The sequence below is a fragment of the Nanorana parkeri genome, unplaced genomic scaffold (genome assembly GCF_000935625.1).
Source record: "Nanorana parkeri isolate BGI_ZX_2015 unplaced genomic scaffold, ASM93562v1 scaffold819, whole genome shotgun sequence".
Taxonomy (NCBI): Eukaryota; Metazoa; Chordata; class Amphibia; order Anura; family Dicroglossidae; genus Nanorana; species Nanorana parkeri.
The window spans coordinates 497,007-511,914 of NW_017307087.1; the positions used below are offsets into that span (position 1 = coordinate 497,007).

The following is a 14,908-nucleotide window of genomic DNA, read 5'->3' on the forward strand; positions in this document are numbered from 1 at the left end:
TATATATATATCCTGAAAGCAGAGACCCTGTAAAATAGAATGGTGGCAGTTGCAATTTTACATTTATTAAGTTTAGTGCACATAAACCCATCTGTTTGGTAAAATATAAAAAAGGAGGTTGCACTGAGTAAATCGATACCAAACATGTCAAGTTCCCAATTGTGTGTGCCTGTGAAAAACCTAAATTGGCTATAAGAGATGCTTTGAAAGTTTTAACAGGTCATCAGTTTAGTTGAATAATGGCCCTACAATTATTGCTATCACTCCGGCATGCACAGCGCTACCCAACATGTGTGCCACAATCGTCATTCTATTACATAGGCACATATTTGCGATAGTATGTGTTTGTACATGGGGCAGGGGACTTTAACATTTTTGTGGGGTGTTTTTACATTTATTTTATTTAACTCTATTTTTTAAAACGTTTTTTTTTTACTTAACTTTATTGCTATCACATAGGGGGATCACAAGCCCCCTATGTGAAAGCACTTAAGTGGTGAAAAGTCCTCTTTAAGGAGATATTAGGGGTCTTAGACCCCTAATGTCACCTGTGCAGCCCATTGAAGCTGATCAAGCACAGACGGTGTAGAGCCTTGGACGCAGACACAATACATCGGGGTCGGTACACATTCTGTGTGCGGTTGTCAAAACTCGGAGCTGTGAAAAGCAGCGTGTGAGAGTGCACAGCTCCTATGTCTACATAGAGTTAAATTAGCTGCCCACATGCATCTTCCCGCAGCTCCAGGAGTATCAACAACACCTTCACACTGTATGGAGCAACATGCCTGCGTGAACGAGGCCCAAGTGGAAGTAAAACTGTAGAAGTGAAATATTAGGTCCCGACCCTTCTAGACAGGGTTGTGCTGTGGAGGCAGAGCTGTGTAAATCTCAGAAAGAGATGTAGATGAAACAACTCTCATATATGCATCTGTGCATTTAGCCATTTGCCTGGAGTTCAGTATTTGGTAAACCTCCCCATGTTGCTTGACATGTTCTTTGTATTTTTGTTATTTTTTGTGTGTATTTTATTATCATATTTATATTATAGAAATGAAAAAGAGAATGAAAACCCTGAAATAAACTTGTATGACCTTTTAAATGTATTATTTTACTTATTTCACTGCCTTTTTTTCCAGTTAAAAAAATCAGAAAACAATACAATACACAAACATTAGGAGAAGGAAGAGAAAAATAGCTGCAAAGTTGGAAAATATATACAAATTTATAAATTTTCGAATACATATAATGCAACCCTAAAAACATTAAAATATAAATAGATGACATAAATGAAAATCTGCTAGGTCTTTATTGCTGTCTGTGAATCCACTGCGGCAGTTTCACTTTCTTTTCACCCCCGGCCACTTTCTCAGGACAGGAAAAATTATCTCTAATGGAGGCATTGATAACAATTAAAACCAGGTAGAAATCCTAGCCCTTTCCTACTCTATCCAAGTCCAAAGAAAAAAAATTGACAAGAGTCAAGCTTCCACTATTAGGGGGTCAGTAGGGGATTGGTCAAATTTTTGGGTATAGTATAAAATCCCTTTTAAAGGCTCATTCAATGGTGTAATCAAATAGTGTATTATATTTATTGAGCACCAGCCAGGACCGCAATGCTTTCTTCAGGGGGGGTGGTCAGGGGAAGCATTAGGAAGTGCAACACCTACAGTGAAATAATTGTAGTCACAACTTTATTAAATTAATATAAGTGAGTACTGATCCAGGAGGTAATTGCAGACATTTCATAATATGGTCCAGGCACTCTGTTGTGATTCTCATCTGTTAGGGGTCTACCTACCACAGCTTCAGCTAGCTTACACTATGTCTCAATGTAGTCTACCTGATAAACCTGCCCACTCCAACAAAGTAATGAAAACATTATCTTGCAGTGCATCAGCTTTACCTTATCTTGGAGCTCTCTCAAGAGAAAGGACACTGGCTGACCATGAAGATTTCCTGATGAGGTAGTCAGTGGGGTGTTGATGTCAGCATGCGCATCGACCCAAATTACGCATAGATCTGAACACTGTCGGGCATGACCACTAATAGTGCCAAGTGCCAAACTGAAACGCAATATTAGCACAGATTAATATATGTTTAGAGCAATACGAGATTTGTAACTAATTCTAACTAAATTCTAATAGAGGACCTGATATCAACACTGTACTATAACACGTTCCCTTAAAATACTGGCAGTTCAGTTTTCCTGATGGGCTTGTTTGGTATCTAAGGTAAATGCAGTCTCAAAAATGTGTAAGAAATGTGGCATTGTGATGAGCATCAATGAATTTGAGCTGAAGAAGACTTGGGAAGCTTCAGCAGATTACACTACCCTAGAGTTCCATAAGCTTCTGTCTTGGGCTATCATTATCAATTTTTATTCCAACATGGATTCTGTTAAAGTAAAAAGGGAGTTTAAAGAGAAGTATAGAGTGCCCCAGAATAAAAGAAAGCTGTAGTATTGTCTCAAATAATTGCTAGTCTTTCCAATTTGTTTACTGAAGGGAAAGTTGTCAAAATGAGTAATTCAGTTTGAATAATTTACTCAGTCTGTTGGTGAATCTACAGAAGTAACAGGCCAGGCACAATTGTCAATATTCATTAATTGGTTGCCGCAAACTTTAACATCCATGAAGAGGTGCTAGAGCTGCATTTAATACCTGGAACAACCACAAGTGTAGATGTTTATGCAAAGTTGGAACAAATCCTTGCTCATTACAATATGCATTTGGAAAAACCTGTATACTTGAAAACAGGTGGGGCTCCATGGATGGTGGGACAAAGAAATGGTGTTGTGCTAAGCAGCTTACCAAGATACATGAAATTCTGCCTAATTTTATCTTTGTACATTAAACAATGTATTATTTAAAAACAAGCTTAAAGATTAAAAAGAAAAACTGACCACATTCCAAAGCTGGAAATACAGTAGTTAATTTTGATTTGCACGCAAGCATTAAACCTCTACTAGTTTTGTGCATTCCATTTAAAAGTATTTCATATTAACATTTTATTTATTCATTATTTAATTTATTCATAGGCAGCTATGACTAAGGTCGAGTAAGGCAGAAACGCATCAGCAGTTGTTTTTTGTACAGATGCATGTGGAATAAAATTGGATTTCCTTCTGAAAAGAACATTGTGTCTTTTGCAGTTTGTGGTACATTCATATTAGTCCCTGCCCTCAAGGAGCTTACAGTCTAAGGTCCCTATCTGACTTTTAAACATGCTAGGAGCAATTTAGACATGAACCAATTACCATCAATTACCAGCATGCCTTTAGAATGTTGAAAGAAACCCACATAAGCACAAGAAGAACATGCAATCTTCATGCAGATAGTGCCCTGGCTGAAATTTGAACCAATGTCCCCAATGCTGCAAGGCCGATGAGCTAACCACTAAGCTACTGTAACAACTCCTACACTTTACAGGAGTTTCATGTAATAAAGACTGTTCTCTGTCCTGGTGTAGGATGACTGATTTTGCATTCCTTCACCCTGTAGTTTACTGCAGGCAGCTTGTAGTGGGAGGCCCTGTTGGGTCCCACCCCTAGCTTTGCATAGGCTATATGCCGCATAGGGATGCTGTATTTGATGCTGTATTTAATGTACATGAGATGCATTTATATATTTTGTTGCTATTGCAGAATATATATATTTTAAAAAAAACGTTTTTGAGACAGGAGCTTATTTTTACTTATCTTCGATTATCTATAAATGCCAGGTATTCATGCTTGTAAAAATAGTAAACAGACCTACCTATGATCTCCTCCCAAAGTTACACAAGTATGACCAGCTTCTAATACTCTTCTAACTTCATTTGCCAACATTTGACATGCAAGGCCAACTGTACGGGGGTATTTAACAGTGTTGTTGTACAGTTTATCATTAGGAACTTGCGCAACGTGTAGATCTCCAACATCGTATACATCACATCCTGTAAAGCAAAATAATTTACAAATGTTAGAGCAATAACAACTATACAAATAACTACTTGTACCTTTTTACTCATGTCTAGCACAGCAGAGATAGATCTCATACTGACGACAGAATCTTTTGGAAAAGATGGGTAACTTTTTATCCTACCTGTAGGTCAGAGAAAAGAGTGAGGCCTAGGATTATCTTATCCAGGATAATTAAGATGATACAGGTGGCTAATGCTTTAGCAGGCCTTTCTTAACATCTTATGCCAAAGGTTAAAGGTTTGTGGAGGTTTGAAACACAGCAAGCTGGAGATTAGCTAATACTTTCATTAACCATTATCACCTTGACGTCTCATGGACCTTTTGAGTTCCTTTGGTTTGGTTGTGCTTTCTGATGCTTTGTCTCAAATCTTTAAATTATGGTAAAATTTGCATGACAATAGTACATTTGGTAAACTGAAACAATTTCATAAATATGTATAAGAAAAACAAAACAACAACAAAAAAATATCTCACATGTTCATTGTTGCACGTCTTACCTATGCTGGAGAGCCTTTCAATAAGTCTGGCATTTCTGATTGCAGCTGGTCCATGCTCTACACCTCGCCATTTCTGAAATACATTTTGATGACATTAAAACACATACAAACCAGCAAACTTAGATGTGTTTAGGGATGTTCAAACATATTTCTCACAGAGAAGCATTTAATTCAGCATTTGTAATTTTTAATAAAACATGCTACACTAGGTATTTCCTCTCTTTGTAAATCTTTTGTCACTGTGGAAGCAACCTTGCCATGATTCCATTAGTTCGGGAGGCTAATTTAGATGTGTATTTAGACACACAGAGGTGTCAGTCTGAGCACCTGTAAAGGGAGCAAGAGCCAGAACAGTCTAGAACAGTCACACAGGAGTGGTTGCAAAAGCTGCTGCCATTAATTAATAAGGATAGTGATGTAAAGACTGATTCATATATTATTTTACATTCTGCATATGAGATTTAATTTTTTTTTAACTGGCACAATCAACAATTTTGAAAAAAAAAATTAAACATGGTGTTGTGCATAATAAATGCCACCCTTCCAAAGAAACATAATAATATTACTGGATTGATATGTCCTCTCTTGAAAAGCTATGGCCACAACCAAATTATCTGCATGCTGCGGTTATATCCACAGGTTAGGGTAAGGACACAGTAGTGATGTAGTGTCCAGGAGCTGGAACAACAGCATTTCGGGGGGGACCAGACATCTGATACACCCAGAACTGTGTCAGATGGTAAAGATTCTGTGGTGGCCATAGAGAGGCGGAAAAGAGTAAAGGTAGGTGTCACTGCACATTAGACATCTAAGTATAATTACAGTGACACTAAACTCAGAAGTTAAATCTTAAAAATGCATTTATGTATGTTAATTATTAGCATAAATGTAGTTTGTGTATCACTCGGCTGTAGATCCTCAAATCATCTCAAAATTTACGCTGACATTGTCCTTCCTTCTGGAGGGTTGCTACTTTTGTTCCCCATGGTCCCTGTGTGTGTTGTAAAGTAGCCACCGCTCCAAGCTTACTACTGTGATGGACTACAATCTCAATACGAATAAATAAATGAAATGTGAGATTGTAGTCCATCACAGAAGTGAGCTTGGAGCGGTGGCTACTTTACAACACACACACTCAGGGACCATGGGGAATGAAAGTAGCCACCCCCCAGAAGGCAGGGCAGTGTCAGCATGAATTCAGAGATGATTTGAGCATCATCTTGTCACTTGATGCATTTTATCCTATATAGGACTTCTTCGGAGGGGCATGACATTTCAGATTGAGTCACCTAGGTCATAGTCTGCAGCATCTGTAGTAACAATAATTGGTAGAGAAGAATCAAATAATGTTAGTGCTGAACTGCTGACTGTGACGAATGGCAGATCAGATCCCACTGAGCTGCCAACAATATGTGACGATACCACTCTCAACCTTACCCTGCAAAGTGATTCTCCAGCTCACAGGAACAACAATCTAAGGCCAGCAAACTAGAGTGATCATCACTGGGGTTGGTTAATCCTCGCAGTTAACGCTTTTCGCACACAAATAATAGCTTTGTTTTAATGGGAACACCCAACATTCTCAGCAAATGCGGTGACAATTGTAACCTTACACAATGCATGTGATTCTTGCTATACCTCCAGACAGCAATATGACAAGTTTTACAATACTGCAGTGCACTTCACATAGACAAGGATTCTTTAAATTCTTGTTTAGAGCATAGAGGTAAGCTTAAAAGAGAACTATGGGCTAATGTTTTTATCCCATAGTTCCTTTAGGGTCAAGGGAGGACATATACTAACGTCCTCCTGTGACTCAAAGCTCAGTGTATAGCAGGTAATTGCTCGCTATGTACTGAGAATGCCGCAGCCGGGACGGATCCCGCCAACACTGTCGAGATCCACCCAGCTGGCTGATTGATAGCAGGCTCTACCTATCTGGAGGCCGAGCCAGCTGTGCCCGCCCCTTCCCCTGTCTGTTCCTCCAGTGAGCACTGGAGAATCAGAGAGGGGGGGAATCCCTGCGGGGAGTCACCGCTCTCTGCAGGGAGATGATCGGCAAGTGAGTGAGTGATGGTATGTGTTCACTCACTTCCCGATCAATAGAGCCAAAGTGTGAACGTTTCAAAGGGGTGTGAGACAGGAGGGCTGAAGTGCTTCATAATTTCTTACCTGGTCCCATAATGTCAGTTTCCTAAATGCAGACTTATTTTTAGTCACCCACATGCTATAAACTATATATTATAGTAATATAATAATAGCCTTTTTTTAGAAACTAGTTTTGGTGGCAGGGGTGCAGGTCTTGTTTAACTATTTGAATTGCATGTCCAGTTATTTGATAGTCCAGACTATCTTATGTGTATTCGACTGGGATCTGTCAAGTGTTCTATCCATCACTGATTTACGATCCCTCATTAATAGGTTGAGAGTGAGACCATAAAGCAAAAACCAGCTGTAATATAGGCCTGGTAAGCAGATCCTAGGGTGCTCTGGCCATTTGGTGGAATTTGAAAAATGTTTGAACACTCTAACACAAACAGATATGTTTAATGGGTAGCCTGATTTAATCGTCTCTAGAAGTGTAAATTTCAACAAACTGAGGGGATGACAGGGTTTCCTAATTAGTTTTGGGGTGTCCAGACTTCATTACTATCACACTTATGATGAGGTACACCAAGGCATAGAATTAAAGGACCTCTCCTCCACAGCTTTAGCAGGGAAAAGACGGCTAGATGGTCTGAGGTCTGCCCCCTCTGGCATGTTTCACCCAATCCCAACCCAATCATACCTTAGTTATAGAGGTCATGATGAGCTGCTTAACTATTTCAGAGCTTTGAAGGGTGGTCTCTGACCAGATATGCTTGCATTTTCAATGATGCATGCTCTCACAACTGAGGCATAAATTGAAAAAAATTAGGAATACTATAAAGTACAACCTAAGAAAGCATGTAAGGTCTGAAAGTCAGATGGAGCAGAATATTATATTACATTTAGGAGGTACTTCTTGTGAAGATCCAGAGTTGGACCATATACAATTATGTCATCCTAGTAACACTGTGCACAAGGGCATCCTAGTGAGGATTGAAAACATCAGTCTTGAAAATGAAACAGACCCTCAAGGCTAATAATACAGGCCAATAATACAGATAGGACCCTACTTTGCTCACCCATCAATATAGTATGATATGATATGCACTTTTAGGATACAGGATATAAAAGAATTTAGCTAATCTGAGTTCTGAAAATACTTACTCAATTTGTGGCAAGAGGTGATTATCAATACTAACAACTTTTTGGGGGGTTATGAATGTCAACCACAATGTAACACCTCTTGTTTAATTCATTGTCACCACAATAGGAGATGTCCATTCAGATGTACCAATTTTTTTCAAGCATATCTTGTTCCAGTAGTTTCTTAGGTTCTTAAAGTGCCAATACACCTTACGATTATCGGACGATTTTCGTATGTGATCGACTTTTCGTCCGATAATTGTATGTGTGCATTGCAGTGTCCGACCGACATTACTGTACAATCGTACGACTTTTGACGGTCAAGCATGCTTGAAAACTTTGCTAGATCGTATGATTTTCGTAAGGTTGCTGGCGTTTCCATCTGTCAAAAGTCGTACGATCTACACTGCGCTGGCGCTAACGAAAATACGGCAAATCAATTACCGCATTTCGTCCAGGTGCTTTTCGTTAATTACGGCTAAATTAATCTTGCGATCATCGGGGCAGGATGGGGCTGTCGTACGAAAATCGTACGACTATTCGATCATCGGACGAAAAGTTTCGTCCAATTATCGTAAGGTGTATGGGCACCTTTAGGAAACAGTTTCTCTTACAAAGAAGGGTGTCTCAATTTCTGACACACTGGTTTCACATCCCACTTTAATTTTGTTCTTTGCACTGCCCATTGAGTTGCCACTGAGTGGTGAAACTTTAGACACTGACAACATAAGGGCAGCTGGTGCTGTTGTGAGGACACCATCCAGTAATTGTAGATTTAGTACAGTAAAATAATCGCTGCCCAGTATAGCGGTGCTTTTCTTTACAATGTAGAACTCAGCATGCACATTCATTATTTAGTTAAAATGTTACAGTCACTGGCAGGTAACCAAGCACAGGAATGGGGTTTCTCAGATAATTAAAGATATTTAACCAGTTGGAGAGTAGGTGCAGCGAGTGGCTCATTTGCAAAGTATGTCTGGTAGATTTCCTCTGGTGGTAAAGAGACAGCATATCCTGTATCAAGCATCAGGTTAATGGAGTGGCCATTGTTAGCAGAAGCAGTAGTAATAGTTACAGTGCACAAACGTTTATCTGGAATGTACACATCATATTTATCTACACTTAAGACAATAACATCTGGGGCAGTAAATTCATGAACCTGCCTAGCAGTAGAAGGGAAGATTTTTGCAGTCTCCCATTTGTTTTGTATTTACAGCACCGTGTGTCTTTTGCAGTGCAGGCAGCATAGTTTGCGATGTGCGGTGTTAAAAGAAAACCATGGGCGAAGCTTTGTTTGGCTTCACATCTCATTAGGTTTACTGTACTCCTGTGAACCAAAGTCAGCACATAGCGGGCTATTGCCCTCTATATGCTGACAGTGCCGGGCCACGCTGCAGCCGGGAAAATTGTCGGGATCCACCTGATTGTACAGCTGGCTCTGCCTCTATAGAACCAGAGCCAACTGTGCTCGCCCCCTCCCCTGTCTGTCCCTCCAATGAGTGATTGAGGAACAGAGAGAGGGGAGAGGGGGTCCCTGCAGGGAGCAGTGACTAAAAGTCACCACTATGCAGGGAGAAGCCGTGAGCTGAGCAATCAGCAGTTTGTGATTGCTCAGTTCTTGAGCTACAGCTGCAGTGTCACATGCTGGCTCTAACTATTGGAAAGAATACATTTTACTATCCCAATAGTTCTATAAGCCACACCTAAAGCAGTACTTGTTCTGTAGCACATCATTGTGGTTTAGATTAATCTGTTGTTGTTCCTTTGTACTGGACATGAGTATGTGCTATATAAGGCAGATTCTTATTTTACAGCCTGCATGGTGTCAGTAGTCCCCTGACTCAGGGTTTTTGCCTCAGCCTCAGCAGTTTCACCCTTTCCACTAGTAGTTGGTCTCTTATCATTCCATCTGTTAAAGCCACTATCTCAAAGTGGCAATACATTGTACTGGGAATTCACTGTCCACATTGCCAGAGTTTATACTGTTCTGTAACCACTTTTACATTAGGTACAAAGACGTAATTTAATCCAGTGAAAGCTGTATCACAAAATATCATCTGCTGCTGGTAGAGTATAGGAAATACTCTGTCCCTCTCCTCCCAGACAGTGAATACAGAAAGTATGCTTTCTGGTAGTAGGTAAGGCCGCCTGATTAGCAGCAAGTGCTGTGCAGGGGCAGCCTCACTGGTAGGGAAAACTTTTTTTCTCTGGAGCTGGGCTTTATAATAAGGCCAGAGACACAGCTAAGAAGGTATTGGTCAAGAGTAAAAATATTTATATATTTGTCTAGCTGGCTACAACTCTTAGGGCTCAGTCACAGTAGATGCAGTGCGTTCTGGCCCGATTTTGGCCGGAACGCACTGCATCTAGTGTGACTGAGCCCTAAAGCTGCCTATACATGGCTCAAATTCGGCACCATCCAGCTCAATAAAAAATTTGATTTAAAAACTGAGGGCGTCAGGTGTTGCCCAAACAGTGACTGCATCTTATGAAATTCAGTCACTGTTCAGGTATTCAGACAGGTGCAGCTGTGACTGTCTGAACACAACAGCCATCAGAGATAATGAGCAATGGGGAAGAACTCTACACTTGTGCACTATTAAAAGTATGGCAACTTTGTAGCCCTGAGAGAGAATACAAAGATAAATACCAATTACACTGCAAACACATTTGGCAAAAATATTTAGAAAATGTCATGTGACACTGACTGTTCTGCTGAGTATTGTGACACCTCTTGTGGCTGCTGATGGACTGAAGTTTTTTTCAGTGGCAAAAATCCTGTGTAATAAAACTGGTCAGGAGCCATACACTGTGACAAAATCTAAATCATGAACAGCAAAGCTGGTAATCTTTTCCATGCATGTAAATAGGATTTACATTTACATGACCACCAATGTAAGAGGGATTCTATAATGACCACCATGTAACAAAGACATTCACACTGACCAGCAATGTAACTGGGGCATTTACACTGACTACACCAATGTAACAGAGGTATTTACACTGGTCTAAAATGTAACGGACGTAGTTACACTGACCACAAATGCAACCGAGGTATTTACTGTGACAAACACAGAGGTATTTACACTGTCCACCAATGTAACGGAGGTATTTGCACTGACCAGCAATGTAACAGAGGCATTTACAATGACCAGCAATGTAACTGAAGCATTTACACTGACCACAAATGTAACTGAGGAATTTACACTGAACAGCAATGTAACAGAGGTATTTACAGGGACCACTAATGTAACGGAGGAATTTACACTGATCATAAGTGTAACAAAGGAATTTACACCGACCACAAATGTAACGGAGGTATTTACATTGACCCCTCCCTCACTCTGTTCACCTTTGCACCCCCAAATCTCCCTTCTCAGCTACTTTTACATCCTCCTCATTGCACCCTAACTCCCCCTGCTCACCTTTGCACCCCTAACAATAACCCCTTCCCCGCTCACCTCTGCAGCACCTGTATCAGTTCTCTATCTGCTGGACTCCCATCCTGGTGGGCGGGACAGGGTGATGGGGGTGGTGTGGGTTCAGGTTGGGCTATTGCTGCTAATTTAAAAATGACAGGTTGATAGAAGGCGGGACTGTCCCAGCAAATCCAGGACAGTTGGCAACTATGTATAAACCCGCTCAATAAATACCCCGCAAATCGCGTCGTGTACTTAGCCTTTGTGTTTAATCTCCCTGTGCTCCTAGTTTGTCACATTTTTCTTATCAATGCTCCCAGACTACTTTTTCATGATATCCCTCTCCACCCTCTCTTCCTGCTCTTTAGCTAGCCCTCTCCTGCCCCTTCCTCCTGCCTTGGAACCCCATACTTTGCCATTTCCTCAAAAATAAAAAAATAATTCATGGGACGCATAATGTAAACGTGGCTTTATTCTGTTTTAAAATGTTTATGCATGGAATGATATGATGCAATACTAAGCAAAAAGGTGATGTGCATTACTGTTTAGCCCGGGTGCTGAAAACAGGCTCAACACTGTCATTTTGTAGATATTTTTATTGCTGCACAACAATTTTGAGCTCCCCTGCTCTTCCTCAGGTTCATTCATGGAATGGTATGATCCAATACATATTGCATGTGTTTAAACTGTGTTGGCAAACTTTCACATTGCATGAATGGGCTGAACCAGATTCCGTACCTTGAATGTGTCATGTAAATTGCAAACTATAATGACAAAAAAATAAATAAAACAAGTTCATGTTTGTACATTCAGTACTGATCCTATTTTTATTCTTTGATTGCCAAGATTTAGCCTATAAATCACTGGCCATCTAGGAGAGGTTACAGTCATGACACATAGTTACATAGTATTTGAGGTTGAATAAAGACATAAGTCCATCAAGTTCAACCTATTGCTGATGTGTGCGTATGCATAGGTCCATGTATCATCTCATTCTTAGGAGTACTTGTACCCCTGTATATTACGGTCCCTCAGGAAATCGTCCGAAAGCTTCTTGAACGATTCCACACTCTTAGCGGAAATCACTGCTTGTGGCAGTGAGTTCCAGACCCTAACTGCTCTAACTGTGAAGAACCCCCTTCACCCCTTGTGCTGGAATTTTTATCCCACCAATTTTAGGTGGTGGCTCTAGTTCTTGTAATGGAGTTAATCGTAAAGAGTTTGTTGGTAATGTTGCTATGACCATTGAACATCTTGTACATGAAAATCATATCCCCCCTTAATCTCCTTACTTCCAATGTGAACATGTTTACATTTAGTAGCCTTGTCTCGTAGCTCTGGTCCTCCATTCCCCTATTTAGTTTGGTTGCCCTTCGCTGGACTCTTTCCAGTTCAAGGACATCCTTTCTGTGGACTGGTGACCAAAACTGGACCGCGTACTCTAGATGGGGACGCACCAGCGATTTATAAAGTGGCACAATTATAGACTTGTCTCTACAATACATCCCATTCTTAATACAGGACATGACTCTACTTGCTTTGCTTACTGCAGCCTGGCACTGCAAGCTACCATTCAGTTTGTGGTCTACAATGACCCCCAAATCTTTTTCTATTTCTGACTTCCCTAGTGGCATACCCATAATTGTATAACCCATTTGTTTATTTTTATGTCCAAAGTGCATTACTTTGCATTTATCGACATTAAACCTCATCTACCATATAATTGTCCACTCCCCTATTTTATCCAGGTCCTCCTGTAATACTGTCTAGGTCTGTTTCTATTACCCTCCCTATTTTTGCATCGTCAGCAAACACTCAAACATGGCTATTCACACCCTCCCCGATGTCGTTAATAAACAGGGTGAACAGCATGGGACCCAGCACAGAACTGCCGTTGCCGGTCCCGAGATCCGCTGTGCCCGATGCGGCCGGGACCGGCACGGCTCTGTGACAGGAGATCAAAGCGAGTTCAGTATACGAACTCCCTTTGATCTCCTCTCAGTCCCCAAATGCAGGAAGAGGTAGTCCTTAATCATTCCCTCTAACAGTTTGCAAACTACCGATGTTAGACTGACCGGTCTATAGTTCCCAGGTTGGCATCTTGCCCCCTTTTTTAATATTGGAACTATCGTAGCCCTCCGCCAATCACTTGGTACTCTACCCGTCATTAACGAGTCCTTACAAATTAGGAATAATTGTCTTGTTATAACCTGGCTTAGCTCCTTAAGTACCTTGGGGTGCAGGTTATCTGGCCCCACTGCTTTATTTGCAATAAGCAGTTTGAGTCTTTGTTGTATCCCGGTTTTTGTCAACCATTGAGGTATATTTTGTGCTGAACTATGTGTTTTATCATGTACGTCAAACCCGTTTCCCTCCTGAGTGTATACTGAGGAGAAAAAAAGTGTTCAGTGCCTCGGCCCTTTCCTTGTCATTTGTGACTAACTTCCCGTTTTTGTCCTTTATTGAGCCTATCTGTTCCTTTCTCACCTTTTTACTGTTAATATATTGGTAGAATTTATTTTTTTTACTAACTGTGGCGATATACTTTTCACACTCTATTTTAGCTGCCCGGGTTACTAGTTTGAATCTTTTATTCTATTCTTTATAGTTATGGAACGCCAATGCCGTCCCCTCCATCTTATATTTTAGAAATGCCACTCTCTTGGCCTTGATGTGTTGTTTTACCGTTTTATTTAGCCATATAGGCTTAGTCCTTGATCTTTTGCTTTTATTACCCAACAGTATACACTTGGCAATAGCAATATGTAATGTGTTCTTAAAACAATCCAACTTTTGGTCCGAGTTTAGGTTGTGAAATAAGTTTTCCCATTTGATGTCCCCCACTAGGTGTTGCAGCTTATCAAAGTTAGCCCTTCTGAAATTTAGGGTTCTTGTTCGTCCAGCCCACTTCCCTTTCCTGTATCAAATATTGAAAGTAATCACACTGTGATCACTATTACCCAGTGTCTCCCCAATTACAATATCCTCAATTAACTCTCCATTATTAGTAATAATCAAATCTAGGATGGCATTTTTTCTAGCTGGAACCTCCACCATCTGGTCCATGAAATTGTCTTGCAACATGTTCAGAAATTGGCCGGGCTTTGTCGAACCTGAGGTACCATTAGCCCAATTGATTTCTGGATAATTGAAGTCGCCCATCACGACTACATTGCCCTCCTTCCCAGCTATTTCTATTTGGGAGTGTAGATTAGCCTCCCCCTCCTCCCCTATATTTGGAGGTGTATAACGCAGACACATGTAATAGGTACTTAGCAAACAAAGAGTTAACTGGCACAAATGGAAAGTCTGGCGCTGGATCAGCTGACACATATAGCAGCAGGTCTGGAAGTAAGTCAGCTGGCACAGAAAGTAGCAGTTCTGGAACTGGATCAGCTGGCACAATTGGGAACATGTTTGCAGCTCCATAAGCATGCATAGGAGTTAGCAGATATGGAACTGTATCAGCTGTCATGACACAAGCAGGTTTTAAGCTGGATCAACTAATAATACAAGTTGAAGCAGGTCTGAAACTTAATGAGCCAACATGGATAGGATCATGACTACAGCTAGATCAGCTGGCACAAGTGGAACAGGTTAGCATCTTTAGCAGACAATACTTCGATTAAAGCGCCTCTGAAGCTAGAATACCAACAAGATCCTTTCTTAAACTGTGAGCTGTTCTCTGTTTTTTTAAGTCAGGGCAGAATTGCTCATTTCATTAAGCCCTGGATTTTTCATGTCTTGAGAGCAGAGCTGGAAAGACATGACTAAAGTAGCATTGTAGTCTTCTCAGGGTA

At 40.6% G+C, this 14,908-nt stretch overlaps 1 protein-coding gene across 1 annotated transcript in view; it reads right to left on the reverse strand.

Moving 5' to 3' along the window:
• Nucleotides 1-14,908, reverse strand: part of ARG2 (arginase 2) — a 43,024-nt gene that overhangs the window by 17,391 nt on the left and 10,725 nt on the right. The window contains exons 2-4 of the mRNA XM_018565153.1: nt 4,459-4,531; nt 3,756-3,933; nt 1,904-2,063 (exon numbers count right to left, since the gene is read on the reverse strand). Of these exons, the coding sequence (XP_018420655.1) occupies nt 1,904-2,063; nt 3,756-3,933; nt 4,459-4,531 (411 nt within the window). The remainder of the gene's footprint in view (nt 1-1,903; nt 2,064-3,755; nt 3,934-4,458; nt 4,532-14,908) is intronic.